The 16347-nt window shown below is 41.1% G+C and overlaps 1 protein-coding gene across 2 annotated transcripts in view; it reads right to left on the bottom strand.

Moving 5' to 3' along the window:
- TLK1 (tousled like kinase 1) overlaps positions 1 to 16347 on the bottom strand; it is a 309224-nt gene that overhangs the window by 204827 nt on the left and 88050 nt on the right. For both annotated transcript variants that reach the window (XM_077272724.1, XM_077272723.1), the window contains exon 3: positions 1103 to 1165. In XM_077272724.1, the coding sequence (XP_077128839.1) occupies positions 1103 to 1148 (46 nt within the window). In that variant the 5' untranslated portion in view covers positions 1149 to 1165. The remainder of the gene's footprint in view (positions 1 to 1102; positions 1166 to 16347) is intronic.

Below are 16347 nucleotides of genomic sequence, written 5' to 3'. Positions count from 1 at the left end.
ACACCCAGCCACACATGCGATGCGTACACCATATAAATATATGTAGGTATGACGCATGCGGATGTATGCGATCAAACGCTGCGCGCACAGACGCAAGTGTGAAACCAGCCTTAGACCCCCCAAAAAAAGTCCCCGAGCCCCCCCGAGCCAAATCTATTAGTTAACTAAAAGGAAAATAGACCCTTTCAATTAAAGGGGGTTCTCCGGGAATAGAAAAAAAAAAAAAAAAAAAGAAAGAAAATGTAATTACAAATAAATTCCAAAATACCTTTAATTAGCAAATCCTACTCATTTTGTAATCCAGAGACTGTTCAGACCGACATCCAGAGAAGTAACTATAGTAGGTACATGGGTTGTAACCGCACCCGGGTCCTGGATCCTAGGGTGGATCATTATTTTAGCTCATATGAGACGAGACAAACTATTACATCCCACTATAATTTTGGACCCTGCAGGAAATTTTGCATTGGGGTCCACAAGTTCCACGTTACGACACCGCTGCTAAACGGCTGCTGTAACGTGGAAATAACCAATTACTTTCCTAGACATTATGAGCAAGTTTTGTTAATTAAATGAATGTTTTATTAGACACCAGTTCTCATAATAATATGTTTTCTTGTAAGCCTTTAATTTTGAGGTTTCTGTGTTACTTTACAATAAGCCAACGTGTGAACCATGAAGCTTTTTCCTAATACGTATACTTTTCTACCGAAGGGATAATTATGTTTAAGATTCATTTTTTAAGAGGGGCAATGAATTATACGAAAATTCTCATAGTCATTTGATCATAAAGAATGCATTCACTGCTTGCTTTACAGGATAGAAGAAAAAGATGAGATAATCCAAGTAATAATTCACTGGAAGTACACACAATACAAAACCTACACCTCATTACCCATCGTGAAGGTGCTCCGACAGCAGTTGCCAGGAGAAGCCCACGCATTATTGTTGGACACTCTAGGTAATATTGTTTGCTTTTGACCAGATTGACATATTTACTTCAAAGTGAATTTGCATACATAGGTACATGAGAAAAGTGGAAGGAGGAAATGCAGTCATTTACATAAATTCTAAAGATGAAGTATATAGAGCAGATACTCACCCCAATGCAATAAATAGTCAGTGTTCTCAACAGAAGTGTAGGACATTGAAAACTCGCCTTTTGCTAGAAAAAAAAAAATGACCCATTGTTAATTTTCAGTGTGGATAACAGATTGAATTTAATGGGCAAATATATTTAATTGCAGAAAAAAAATTAAATTTGAGAAAATAAACAGTAATTTCATTTTGCAGATCAAGAGGCTTGGAAAATATATACCATGGAAAAAATAAATTTATTTGATCAAGAATTAAACAATTTTTAGTCTCTTCTGGAAAGATAAAGACAAAAGAATCTGGGTCAGAAAGAAAATAAGGAAAGAAGAGACATGTAATGATGACGAAGAAAAAAACTATACAAGATGTGATTGTAAATAACATCTGGAAGTTTAGAGGTCTTCCATTTGCATAATATCCTGTAAAGGTTTTTTTTTTTTCTTCAAATTGTGCTTGTTAAAGAGGCTCCAAGACTCCAACACAGACGATATGCGGCTAGTTTTAAAGTCATGTGAAAGAATAGAACATGACCCGATCTGATGGAGGATGTGTGTCCTGGAATGATGATAGTAGCGATAATTCATCAGTTATGAATGGAGAGAATTATGTGAAATCATCCCACTTTTCATCGGTTGACAACCCAACCATATAATCACATGGAGCTTGTCTCTTTTTCACATCTCCAATACAAGACTGGCAAGCAAAGATATGATCCGGTCTTATTGAGCTTTACCACCAGCTTATAAGGATTTTAAAACTGGTCTACTGTAATTTTCAGGTTATTGAGAATTTACAACTATTGGAAAAGTCTTTATTTAAGTCTATGCTTGACGTTGAGTAGCTAGGTCGTCCATACACAGCACACAGGGAGAAGAAGGATGATAAGAGGTCACACGATGATGGGGACCCTCCACCTCAGGCACACTCGTCATCGCTTTATAAAATTGCTGACCAAAAAGCTCCAAAATGCATGATACTCGTCTCTCTGATGTATTTTTACGAGACATGTTTTAAAGCTAATTGCTGTCCGTGTTGAACTTAAGTTGGAAGATCACAAAATCAGACAACTGAACATCACAAGTGAGAGCAGTAAATACTAAACAAGTTAATGGCATCAGAGGCCTCCTCAGACATCTGTAAGGCTAAGTTCACATTTGCGTTGTTGGGCGCAGCGTCGTCGACGCATACCGACGCATGCGTCATGCGCCCCTATCTTTAACATGGGGGGCGCATGGACATGCGCCGGTATGCGTTGTACTGCGTTTTACTGCGTTTTAGACGCACAAGACAGGGCGCAGGGGACACTACTTGTAGCGTTTTCCCTGCGCCGTAAGTCCCGATCTGTAGGATCTCATGACAACGCATGCGTCGCCGACACTGCGCCCAACAACGCAAATGTGAACGTAGCCTAAGAATGGGTAAGAGACGCCAAAGGATCTGTAATAATATAGACAAACTGGAGACACACACATTGAAGGACAGAGCTCATGAAGCTTAAAACAAAGAACTTTTCCCCTAGTCCTAAGGATGCCAAATACAGAGTCACATACATGAACTGAAAGATGTCATAATGGAAAAATTACCTATAATTTCCTTACAGTCACCCCAGATCACTCCACCCAAACTCCTGGACTGAGAGCACTCTCCTCCTCTACTTCCAATGCAAAAAAGGTTCATACACAAACAAAAATACTAGCACCATGTCTCATATTGTATTTTGGACCGAACAACCGGATCAGAAACTAGCTCATGGACAGTGGATCTCTTTAGCCCAATACTCATTTGATTAGGACTTCTTAATTTCTCTCCTATCCCAATCTTTAGCACTCTTCTACCTACCTTCTTAACCCATTAAACATCTACCCTGTACCTCCCTTCTCTCCTACTCATATGGGCTTTCTTTTTTACCCCCTTCATCTCGCTTTTCTTTTAATTTATAATATTCCATAACCTTATTTCTTGTGGGTTTTTTCCCACACTTCTCTCACTGATATGTGAATTTTGTCACCTATCCTGTCCCCCTTATTTAGGCGCTCTCGACCTACACTATCCCATTTTTTTTCTCCTACACATCAACACTCCACAATGATTTTCTTTTTTGTGATTTTACAATTGTTTATTTTGCCTGCCATAGTCGGTGCTTCTGTTTTATTTTAGTTTCATCTCTCTAGACTCCATTGACTTAAATTTAACATAAACTGAATGTAAACTTACAACTAAGAACACTAGAGTCCTGTCTTAAGGCTACTTTCACACTTCCGTCGCAAACCGTCAGCCGGACGTACCGACGGACGTTGTGCTAAATTTAGCACAACGTGGGCAGCAGATGCAGTTTTACAACGCACCCGTTGCCCATTGTGATGAGTGGGGAGGGGGCGGAGTTCCGGCCGCGCATGCGCGGTCGGAAATGGCGGATCCGACAGACAAAAAAACGTTACATTGAACTTTTTTGTCACGACGGACCGCTAAAACACTACGCATCCGTCGCACGTCGGATGCGACGTGTGGCCATCTGTCACAATCCGTCGTCCATTAAAGTGAATGGCAAAAAACGGATCCTGCGGGCACATTTGCAGGATCCGTTTTTTGGCCATAACGACGGATTGCGAAGGAGGAAAAAAGACGGAAGTGTGAAAGTAGCCTTAATGGATGACTGTCTAGTAAAAGGAAGTAACCATCTATTGGATAAACATTAACTTTTAGAACAGTTGGGGTCCGACCGTTGGGTCCAAAATCATTGGCAGAACGGGGCATTTTGACTCACTAGAATGTGGAGGTAGTGCACATGTCCAACCCCCACTCTATCCATTGTCTATGGGGTTGCCAAAAGAAGCACTTGGCTTTTTCCAGCCCCTGCACAGCAGTCTGTGGCCACCAGACTAGAGTCGTGTGAATTTCCTCCTACATGCGTGCATCACCGATGCCTCTTAAGATTAGTATGACTGGCGCAAAGTCATTGTTGTGGTGTGACATAGCAGAAAAGGCTACCGGATACTGGATGATAGGAGGAGGCTTGCAGGGCTCTGGTCAGAGTTTCTGACCTGCTTCCTGGACCAAGGTCCCAAGAATTTTTTTGCTTAATTCTAAATTTTTTAAGTTCACTCCCTGAAATCTCTCCTGGGCTCATAGTTCATAATCCAGATGATATTGCGGAAGTTAACAGATCACACTGATTGGCTAAAGATCCTGACAGAACTCAGCCTGCATATTTCCAGAAGATGATAGCTGTGATATTCAGCCATCATCTGCCCCTAACAGCTCCACCTACAGCAGTTTACCTGTTCAATGCTTCTGTCAATTCCTGATAGCAGCATTTAAAAAGTATGGACCAGTGGGTATGTGGCCATATGACACAATTAGTTGCTCTGATTCTCGGGGGTCTGCTGATGATCCTCGTGCCTGTCATGACGGTACTTCTATGAAAGCCAAGCAGTGGCTGGAGTTTATAGGAAACCATGATTGTTACTATATACATGTACTTCAATACCGTGCTACTGGTGTATATAATACAAGCAGATTGCAAGTCCACAAGAGGGAATACAAAACACAGTAAAAATAAAAAATATAGAAATGTTTCAAAATATATGACAAAAAAAATAAATAAAAAAAACTAGACAATCAACTTACCCTTAAAAATAAACATGTATATATCTCCACATCACCAATAGTCTAGTCTATCAAAATCTAAAATTAGTAAACCTGATCGATACAAGTTATGAGAAAAAAATATCAAAACGTCAGAATTTAGAATCTTTATTTTTTGGCTCGTCATAACACCCCTTAAAACGCAATAAAATACAATCAAATTGTCGTATCTACCTCACAATGGTATCAATAAAACTGTCAACTCAGTCCTCCGTGACCGGTCCTCCCACAACCCCATAGACCGAAAAATAAATTTCCTGATCTAGAGAACCATATTGCTAGATAACTTTTACTGTAAAATGAACGTTGTAAAAACTTAAAACACAATTGCAGAATTGTGGGAGGGGTTTTTCAGAATTTTGACAAATTTGGATTTTTTTCCCCAGTTTTCCAGTATATTACATGATAAAATGGATGGTGGATGTCAAAAGTACAGATCATCCTGAAAAAAAACAGGAACTCATAAGGCAATATTGCCACAAATATAAAAAAAATGTTAACGCTATTAGAAGAAGGGGAGGCAAAACACAAAAACAAATAAATGTAAAATCGCCATGTCTGGAAGGTATTAAACCGAAAAAGGGGGTGATTCAGTGATTCAATTTTTTATTTTTAAACTTCTAAAAACATATATTTTTTAGTTACCAAGGGGGACATGAAGCTGTGATCGCCATGATCGTTTGTTTTACAGATTGTGATACTACAGCACTGCAGTATGTAGTGAAAACAGCAGTGATCGGGCAGCATGAATCAGGGGCCAGCTCACTAATAAGAAATATCAGTGTTTCACTCTGAAGTACTACTGCTTTTCGGGATAAACTTCGTTAAATACAAGTTCCAGGAACGAGGTGACTGGGAAGACCAGTTATAGAGGGAGGTCTCTACTGGCTTCTCCCTGCCCCTCATTACTTGATTGACAGGCCTCTCTTTACGTGTGCAAAGAGGGGAAACGTCGGAGGGACCTACCTTTGTGTCTCCAATTCCAAGTCACAGATTATTTTTTTCTTCAAGAGTTAAACAAAAGACAGGGGTGACCGTGTAACTATACAGGCTATTGCTTGAAAACGTCAACAGCTACACTACACCTATGACTAAATGGGAACTTCGCCTTCTCTACCTCTTTCGGTAAATGGCCGCGGTAAAGATACTACTATTGTCGAAAATTCTCTCTCGTGTTTGAGATGTCTAACATTGTTGCACACTTTACAGGCATATAGCAAATAAGTCAGAACTAAGAACTGGCTTCATTACAATTCATTTTGCTAGATACATTAATTACAGAATAACATACTTCTGTAGTAAATGATATAAAAGCAGGTCAATAAGATAACCCAGTTAGCTGCTCATCTTGGCCCTTGAACAATATGACTGCTGTGGTATCACGCGAGTTATAGAAATATTATTACAAAAAATGTCAAGGATAATGTTAAAAAAAAGAAAGGTATGTTGCCATAGCAACCCAATGCATACCAGTAATACAATTGCTTTCTTCGCTGCAGGAGAACACACAGGTGACGCCCAAACCCTCTGCTGTTATAGTGCAGGCCACCATTATATAGCAAAATACAAGGGCAAGAGTATTCTTAGCATCCACAAATATATTGAATTTTCTGTCCGGCAGGACAATTTCCTACTGTGGCTTTCTAAGGTTATCAAAATATTCGAGACCTGGTTGACGACTACAAAATAAAAAAAAATTTCATCTTAGGGCCTGTCAAAGCATTTGTGTATTTTTAGCTTTTTTATGTTTTTTTTTTTCACATGTTATAGTAACAATTTTAATGACTACACTCTCCCCACTACGACTTCAAATACAGCAATCATCCAGAAACTGTGACCATTTTTTGGCAGCTATATAAAATGTAGTCATCTAAATCAATTGTATATTTTTTAAGCAAGAGTTGAGAAAACTTTGCAGAACCAATATTAATCTATAGGATAACTGAATATACAGTGGCCAAGACAAGATGAGCAGAGGGCAGAATCTTAGCCAATTCTGAACTCCACCCCTCCCTGGTGATTTTCCACTTTTGGAAAATGAATTTAGAAGAATGCATGGCGCCTACAGTAATACATGGTGGTGGCAGTTTCCTTAAGTGAAGCCATACGAGTGAGTGCAGCACCATATGCTGCTCACCATATCTCCACCCTTGGGTGTGGTTCACTTCGTAAATTAAGACCTGTTTGTCTCCCACATGTCTGTGTTTATGGAGGTGTGCAGATCTCCTGGATTGGGTGCCTTTGCTAAAGACCTAAGAAGCTGGACTCAAGTCAAGTGGGCAAACCAGCACTATTGAATGGACTTGTTACTTTATGTTTCACTTTGTGCTGGACCAGGGCTGTATTTGCGTTTCCTGTTGATGTAGTTTATGAGGACTGCAATAAACCAGCCAATACTTTTAAATAGAAACAGTTCCTGTGATACCTCATATCACTCCCAATTAGCACTGCTACTATAATATATATCACCACTTGTATGTTTGCATTATTTTTAAGGCTTCTTGAATTATTGTCTTTTCTTTGTTGATTATTTATCTAAGGAAAAAACTGAAAGACAATTTTTCCAGTAAAGAAAAAAAAAAGGTTAATCTGACAAGTAATAGGGTATGTTCACACGTTCCTGATTTCAATCCTATTTTTTCAGGACTAAAAACCGCAGCTCTTGGCAGAAAACGCAGGTGCGTTTTTGGTGCGTTTTTGATGCGTTTTTTTAATGCGGTTTTTAGTGCAGTTTTTAATGCAGTTTTCTCTGCAGATTGTCTGTGTTTGACACAAATAAAGCTTTAACTGCAGTGGGGGGAAAAAAAAAAAAGAAATGATGTCATTTCCTTGTCCAACCCTTTTCTTCTTCCATCCTCCATTTTGGGACTAAACACCAAAATGAGTGGACGTGTTTTGAATGACAGCGCTCCGCAGAGTGCTGAGCGTAGGCCAGATCACAGCCCGCGGATCCAGCTCTATCCAGCTATTTAAGTCTACGTTCACATTTGCGGTCTGCGCCGCAGCGTCGCCGCATGCGTCATGCGCCCCTATATTTAACATGGGGGCGCATGGACATGCGTCGCACTTGCGTTTTGCGCCGCATGCGTCACTGCAGCGCACGCATCCGGGCGCAGAGGACGCAGCAAGTTGCATTTTTGCTGCGTCCAAAATCAATCAAAAAAAGGACGCATGCGGCGCAAAACGCAGCGTTGTGCATGCGTTTTGCTGCGTTTTTGTTTGCGTTGTGTGTTGCAGCGCCGACGCTGCGGCGCACAACGCAAATGTGAACATAGCCTAAGTGCCACGTATTTAAGTGCCACGTATCACGTATTTCAGTGCCACGTATTTAAGTGCCACGTATTTAAGTGCCACGTATTTAAGTGCCACGTATTTAAGTGCCACGTATTTAAGTGCCACGTATCACGTATTTCAGTGCCACGTATTTAAGTGCCACGTATCACGTATTTAAGTGTCACGTATTTCAGTGCCACGTATCACGTATTTCAGTGCCACGTATTTAAGTGCCACGTATTTAAGTGCCACGTATTTAAGTGCCACGTATCACGTATTTAAGTGCCACGTATCACGTATTTCAGTGCCACTTTTTTAAGTGCCACGTATTTAAGTGCCACGTATATAAGTGCCACGTATTTAAGTGCCACGTATCACGTATTTAAGTGACACGTATCACGTATTTAAGTGCCACGTATCACGTATTTCAGTGCCACGTATTTAAGTGCCACGTATTTAAGTGCCACGTATTTAAGTGCCACGTATTTAAGTGCCACGTATTTAAGTGCCACGTATCACGTATTTAAGTGACACGTATCACGTATTTAATTGCCACGTATTTAAGTGCCACGTATCACGTATCCCACGAAGATCTTCCATGGAGAACAGACACATCCAGAGATATGTCTGCTCTCCACGGCTGCAGCAACACACTGACAGGAGCCATAGTTCCTGTCGGTGTGTCACTGCGCATGCGCGAGCGAGTTTACCGGCGGTCATTGACCCCGGCACTCTCGCTTAACGGCAGTGCTGCGTGGGAAAGTTCAACGCAGCTGTACAGCCGTTAACCGAGACGCCGGAGCCATTGAACTCCGGAACAGTACGCGATACACTGCTAGGAGCTTCGCTCCTGGCAGTGTATCGCCGGAGAGCAGCCGATCGGCGTGGGACACTCGTTTTATGGATTCTGCTGACAGGGAGTATGGATTTGATTTTTTATTTTGTGATTTTTTCCTGGAGGATCGAGGGCTTCGCCTACCAGTGTGCTGTTGGTGAGTATATACTCTGTGTTATATGTTGTATGTACTGTACTGTGTGTCATGTATGTGTATTGTGTGTGTTTTGTGTAACTTTACAACTGTGCTAAGTCGCCGGACACAGGGACAACTCTCCCATCCTAATACCGGATGGGAGTAGTAGTCCCATACGGCGACTTAGCACAGTGGTGGCACTAGCGTCGCATGGGGACACGCACACACACACACACATACACAGACACACACACATACATACACACACACACACACACACACACACACACACACACACACATACCAAATCAATCAAACGGCACACACGATCCCCATGCGACGGTATGCCTCCATGTCTCTCCGCCCAAGCACTTCCGCCCACGCACTTCCGGCCGCTTCCCCGCACTTCCTGCTGCAGCGGTTCTGCACCACAAACCGCAATAAAACCCGCAGATATATTTTTGATCTGCGGGTTTTACTGCGGGTTTGACCTCACAATGGAGGTCTATGGGTGCAGAACCGCTGCTGTTTCGGACAAAGAAGTGACATGCTCCTTCTTTTTTCCCGCAGCTATTCAGCGCGGCTTTTTTTTTCAAATTCAGGATCATGTGCACAGTGGTTCCTGTTTTCCATAGGGTACATTGTACTGTACCCTGCATGGAAAAAAGCTGCGGAACCGCAGCGGCAAAACCGCTGCGGTTCCGCGGTAAAAAACGCACTGTGTGAACATGGCCTTAGAATGATCTGATGAAAAAGTTTGGGATTAAATAATAGTGACTCATGTAACACAGGACAGGTTTGCATCTAGCTGTATAAAAACTATGCTGGGGTGACCGTGACTATGCAAAAAGGCAGTTTAAACAGCTTACACCCTACTGTTTGCCTTTGATATAAAGCATGAAAGCAACTATAGTAAAGGCCTGCAAAGACGATAAGACGCACAGCATTAATCATAAGGAGTTAATTCAGCACTTGTCCATTCTAATAATTCCTCCCACCCATTATTTGAAAAGGAAGGCTGTTACGCAATTTTACTTTTAACTCTTATATACCTGTCAATTATTTTTTTCTTTTGCTTTCCTTTTGTTTCTCCCTTTCATCCAGGAGCTAGAACTTTTCTTTTTATTTTTCCCATCAACAAAGATGTATGCATGAAGGATTATTTTTTCGAGGCAGAGTAATTTTAAATGAGATTCATTTTATTACATACTGCCCTAAAAAAATGGGGGAAAAAATGCATGTGCGGAGAAATGGTGAAAAAATAAATAAGTAAATAAATAAATAATGCAACTCAGTCATTTTTTTTTTAATTCAATTATTACACCATTCACTATGTGGTAAAAAGACTTATTAACAGTATTACGGTATGTAGCCCAGTACAATTACGGCATTACTAAATTTATAGCTTTTTTTTTCCAGTGGTTAAAAAAAAAATCCTTAATTTCTTTTCCATCAATCAACCTGTATGAGGTCTTGTATTTTGAGTGCCGATCAACCGTTTTTAGTGATAGAATTTTGCGGTGAATTTGATTTTTATAACATTTTTATTTGGGGAGGGGGTGGGATGATAAATAAAAACCTTAGGGTATGTGCACACGATGCAGATTTAGTGCAGAATTGGTGCAGATCTGCAGCAGATTTTTCTGCAGCAGAAACGCTGCAGATCTGCACTGTGATTTACAGTACAATGCAAATCAATGTGAAAAAAAAAAACAACTGTGCACATGGTGCAGAAAAATCTGCGCAGAAACGCTGCAGATTTCAAAGAAGTGCATGTCACTTCTTTTGTGCAGTTCTGCAGCGTTTCTGCACCCCTCCATTATAGAAATAAAATCTGCACAAAAAAACCCACAAAAAACGCGGCTGCGGATTCTGCCAGGAGATGCAGATTTTGTGCAGAAAATTCTGCACCTCTTTTCTTACGTGTGCACATAGCCTTATTCTGGTTTCTCTTTTTTTTTTTTTTTTTTTTACAGTGACCATACAAGATACAGTAAATATTTTTATATTTCGGCAAGGTCACGAGCGGCAATATGAGATATGTTAATTATTTTCTTAATTTTTGCATTTTGACATTTACATTTAGGGAAATAAGGGGTGAGATTTTATATATATATATATATATATATATATATATATATATATATATATATATATATATATATACACATATATACACATATATATACACACACACACACACACACCGTATATATTGTATATATTCAGCAGTTGCAGAAACATTGTGAGAAATAACTTACTACATCTAACTTTGGAGCACTGAAATGCTTTTACCCAGTTAGCTGAACATTTATTGGAAGCTTGTAGAGTTACTTAGGTCTGAATGGTGTTGTTATTTTTTCTTGCGGGAGCTTATCAGCTGTTCACACAAGAGATTCGCTGACAAGACTCATTCTTATTTAGTAACATGGGTCGTGACCTTCCTCTGTAATATGGTATTTTCAGGTAATCCTCTTTGCCCCCCCTGATTAAGATTGGCGAAACGCGCCTTGAGATGTAGGACAATTTTATAGTTTATCCTGTGAATTACCTCTCTACCAGGTTATTTTAAAGCATTTATCTATGGGGAAGTTTGTTACAAGTTATGCTTATCATGTTATGGCATGACAAAGTTGCCTCTTTCCTATTGAGATACACATGTTCACAGTGTTACAAGTACAAGTCGCTTTGTTATTTTATATTTAATGATAGTGCCTAACTCCCGCTACAGTAATGTTCTTTTTTTAATTGAGTGAGTTAATTTAAGTGAGTTTTTTTCTACTTCAGGCTTTCAAAAACGCCAGGTAGGAAAAATAACATGTCACTTCTTTAAAGGGGTTGTCCAAGAATGTAATAAAATGAGCCCTGTCACCTAATTCAAACAGCAGCCTGTCCTATTCATATGTCAGGATGGGCTTCAGTCTAAAAACACAGCTCAAGTGATGTTACTCAACTGACAGAGGAGCTGTATTGTCAGCAGACATATCGAAGCTGCCAAAAGCGAAAAGTGCGTGACAGGAGAAGAAATAAATCTTCTCATGGCTGACTAAACACAAAGGATATTTTTCCAACATGCTGACTTAGCCAAAGAAAATATTTATGTCTTCTCCTGTCCAATTTCTCGGGCAGAAGCTCCAGTATTTGTCCTTACGATATAGCTCCTGCCAGTTGGGGGCCGTGTTTCTTCAGACTGCAACCTGTCTTGACATGTGACTAGGACCGGCTGCAGTTTGAATGATATGATGGGAGCCGTTTTATTACGTTCTTGGAGAACCCCTTAAAAGTAGTTTTAGATGTAATTCGCTCTAAACTAGGCACCGTCCAATAACAAGACAGCAAAAAAAAAAAAAAGCTTCAGGAAAAAAAAACACCTTTTACGAAATTATAAAAAACCTCTTAAACTGCTTTAGTTATCGAAAAAACCCTCACAAAACCACCAAATAGAGTTTCTTGAAGCAATTTCCACTAGAAAACTCATCATATATGAAACCTTAAAAAAAAAAATAATTACTGTGTAAATGTCCCGAGTTATCCCATCTTACGAATAGGGGATAACTTTCTGTCTTTGGAATAACCCTTTAATTACCATAATTAGATGGTCAGTTAATAATAGTAAATGCAAATGTTAACACTCACTTTTATAGCCATATTTCCTATATCTAGGATGTACTGTACCATATTAAATAAGTTTTTCGCCCAAGTCTAAGACTAGTTACACCAGGGTCTAGCCTTCCATATTATTATTATTAATTTTATTTTTTTTTACAAGTGCCATGAAAAATATTGATAGGGTGTATAATGGGTAGAGCAGCGCAGTATTGTGATGGAAGTTTTAACAAAGTCTACAATTTATTTACACTCCAATTATGATCATATACAAATTAGGGTAATAAAAACGGTAATTAGTCTTACCGGTAATTGTATTTCCAGGAATCCATCCTGACAGCACCATTGGAGGACGTCCTTCTTACACTCAGTGGGACAGGAACAACAAGCGGTTAAAAGGACCCTCCCCACTCCACCCACCAGTGATTTTCTAAGTACCACATCTGGATGGATGCAAAAAGAGTTTATTAACAGTATATACCAATGTTACATCACATTAGTCAATAGTATAAACTTGCAGTGGGAGGGAACTAGTAGTGCTGTCGGGATGGATTCCTGGAAATACAATTACCGGTAAGACTAATTACCGTTTTCCAGTTCACCATCCTGACAGCACCATTGGAGAAATACCAAAGGATGTTAAACTAGGGTGGGACTACTGCATGTAATACTTTTCTACCAAAAGCTAACTGATCTGATGAGACATCTAATTTATAGTGTCTAGCAAAGGTAGAAAGACTGGTCCAAGTCGCCGCCCTACAAATTTGCTCAGCTGAGGCTCCCCCCTTCTCCGCCCATGATGGAGAGATAGCTCGGGTTGAATGGGCTCTAAGAATATCCGGGGGATCTTTCCCTTGGTCTGTATATGCTAGGTTTATCATGGTTTTGATCCACCTAGCAATGGTTGATTTTGCTGCCTTGCAACCTCTATTTGGACCCCCGTACTGTATGAACAAGTTAGTGTCTCGTCTCCAACCTTCTGTCGCCCCCAGGTATTTTAGAACAGTCTCCCTAACGTCAAGGTTATGGTAGACCCCCTCCTTTGTGTTTCTAGAGTGTTGGCAGAATGAGGGAAGGATTATCTCCTGATTTATATTTGTAGAGGACACTACTTTGGGGAGGAAGGCTGGGTTAAGTCTTAAGACTATCCTGTCGTCAAAGATCTGAAGATATGGGTCCTGAGTGGAAAGAGCCTGCATCTCCCCCAATCTTTTAGCTGACGTGATGGCAACCAGAAAGGCAGTTTTAAAGGAGAGATTGGCTATGCCCATATCTTCTGACAACAAGTACGGGGTTTTACACAGGGCATTAAGGACCAAGTTTTGGTCCCAAGGAGGAGTTGATTTTCTCACCAGAGGTCTCATTCTCTGTGTGGCCCTGGAAAATCTTGCTATCCAAGGATGGGAGGCTAGTAACGTATCAAAAAAAGACACTAAGCGCTGCAATCTGTACTTTTAAAGTACTAGGCCGGAGGCCCTTCTCAAACCCGAGTTGCAGGAAGTCGAGGATTTTGGGAATGTCAGGTTTTGAAGTATCCACAGAAACCTCACCCAGAAAGGAACAATACCGCTTCCAGATTTGTTATAAATCGCTTAAGTCACAGGCTTCCTGCTTGCCTGGAGTGTGGTAATGACTTATTCTGACAGGCCTCTGGATCTTAGGGTTCGCCATTCAGGATCCAAGCAGACAGGTGAAGAGAGTCTTGGTCTTCGTGTAACACCGTCCCCTGTAGAAGGTCCTGCCTGTTCGGTAATAAGATTGGTCTCTCTGTTGACATTCTGGATAGTAGAGAGAACCAACTCCTTTTTGGCCAAAAAGGAACCACCAGGATTACGGTTGCTATCTCGTCTCGTATCTTCCTGAGTGTCTTCGGTATCAGAGGAAGAGGCAGAAATGCGTACAGGAGACCTTCTCCCCAATACTGAGACAAGGCGTCTACTGCTGTGGCTCCGTCTAGAGGATTGAGAGAAAAAAATGCTCTGGTCTTTGTATTTGACCTGGTGGCAAAAAGGTCCACCTGAGGTGTTCCCCACTTCTGGAACAGACTGCTGAATATTTCTGGGTTCAGTTCCCATTCTCCGGGATGTACAGACGTTCTGCTCAAGAAGTCTGCTACTTGATTCTTGGCGCCTTCCAGGTGAACTGCCGAGATGGATTTGACAGATTTCTCTGCCCATCTGAAAATCTGGTCTGCTAGGTGTTGCAGCGGTGGATGTTTCGGACCTCCCTGGTGTCTTAGAAATGCCACTGCTGTGACATTGTCGGACAGTATACTTACGTGTCTGCCCCTGACCTGTGACTGGGCCTGGTATAACACCTTCCAGATCATATACAGCTCCCTGAAATTTGACGACCTTGCGGCAATCTGGGGAGTCCATTCTCCCTGGTAGTATGTCCTTTCTATATGACCGCCCCATCCGAATTGACTGGTGTCTGTGGTAACGGTAACACAGGGATCGAGGATCCATGGAACTCCTTCTTTTAGGTTTTTCGGTGTGGTCCACCAGGTTAGGGATCTCTTTACTGATGGAGACACAATCACCTTCTTGTCTAGGGAACTCTGTTTCCTGTTCCAAGATTTCAAAACCTCTCTCTGAGATCCCCGCGAGTGGAATTGGCTCCATTTCACACAGGGTATACATGCCGTCATAAAGCCCAGAATCCTCATTGCCTCTCTTATGGAGGGGGTACTCCTCTTGAATTGATGTATGTGCCTGATCAAGGCCTCCTGTCTGTCTTCTGGTAAAAAAGATGTTCTGACGTTGGAGTCTAATATGACCCCCAAAAATTTCATTCTGGAATTTGGGACCAGGCAAGATTTCTTCCAATTCACAATCCACCCCAGGTCCTGTAGGATGGAAAGTGTGAAGCTGCAGTCTATTTTGAGAAGTTTCTCTGATTTCGCCATTATCAGAAAGTGGTCCAGATATGGCACTATGGTCACATTCTGGTTCCTTAGATAAGCCACAACTTCTAACATGAGTTTGGTGAATATTCTGGGCGCCGAAGCAAGCCCGAAGGGGAGACATCTGAACTGGAAATGATACATTATTCCCTTGTTCATTAGGGCAAATCTCAGAAACTTTTGGTAGGCAGTGTGTATTGGGACATGCTAGTATGCATTGCTTAGATCTAAGGTGCACATCACCATGTCCTTGTCTATGAGAGGCGTTGTGGACTTTATAGATTCCATCCTGAATCTTTTGTACCGGATCCACCTGTTTAGGGGTTTTAAATTTATGATCGTTCGGGAGTCCCCCGACGTTTTTTTTATTGAAAATAAGTGAGAATAATGGCCCTTGCCTCTTTCTGAGATGGGTAAAGGGATTATTGCGTCTAACTCTATTAACTCCTGGATGTTTGTCCACATAAAGGAGTCTGAGAGCGGACAGGGTCGGGTTACAGCAAATCTTTCTGGGGGACTGCTGGAGAACTCTAGCTTGTACCCCTGAGCAATTACCTGCAGAATCCAAGGATTTTGGGATACTTTCTGCCAACCCCCTAGAAATTTTTGTAACCGACCACCCACCTTGATATCATTTATTCTGCTTTCCTGCACCTGCACTTGGCAAGATGGAGTCTCTACCCTTTCCACCCTTGGGATAAGACCACCTCCCAGTCTTCCCTTTCCCCCTGTAGTCTGTCTTCTGACTAGGTCGGGATCTACGAAAGGGCTGGTACTTTTTTGTATTTTCCTCAAGGAACCCCTTCTTTTTATCAGAGGCTTTTACTAAGATGTCATCTAGAATAGGCCCAA

Source organism: Ranitomeya variabilis, chromosome 7 (assembly GCF_051348905.1).
Source record: "Ranitomeya variabilis isolate aRanVar5 chromosome 7, aRanVar5.hap1, whole genome shotgun sequence".
NCBI lineage: Eukaryota > Metazoa > Chordata > Amphibia > Anura > Dendrobatidae > Ranitomeya > Ranitomeya variabilis.
Note: the sequence above shows the minus strand (reverse complement) of the source record. Positions and strands in the feature narration are given on the sequence as shown.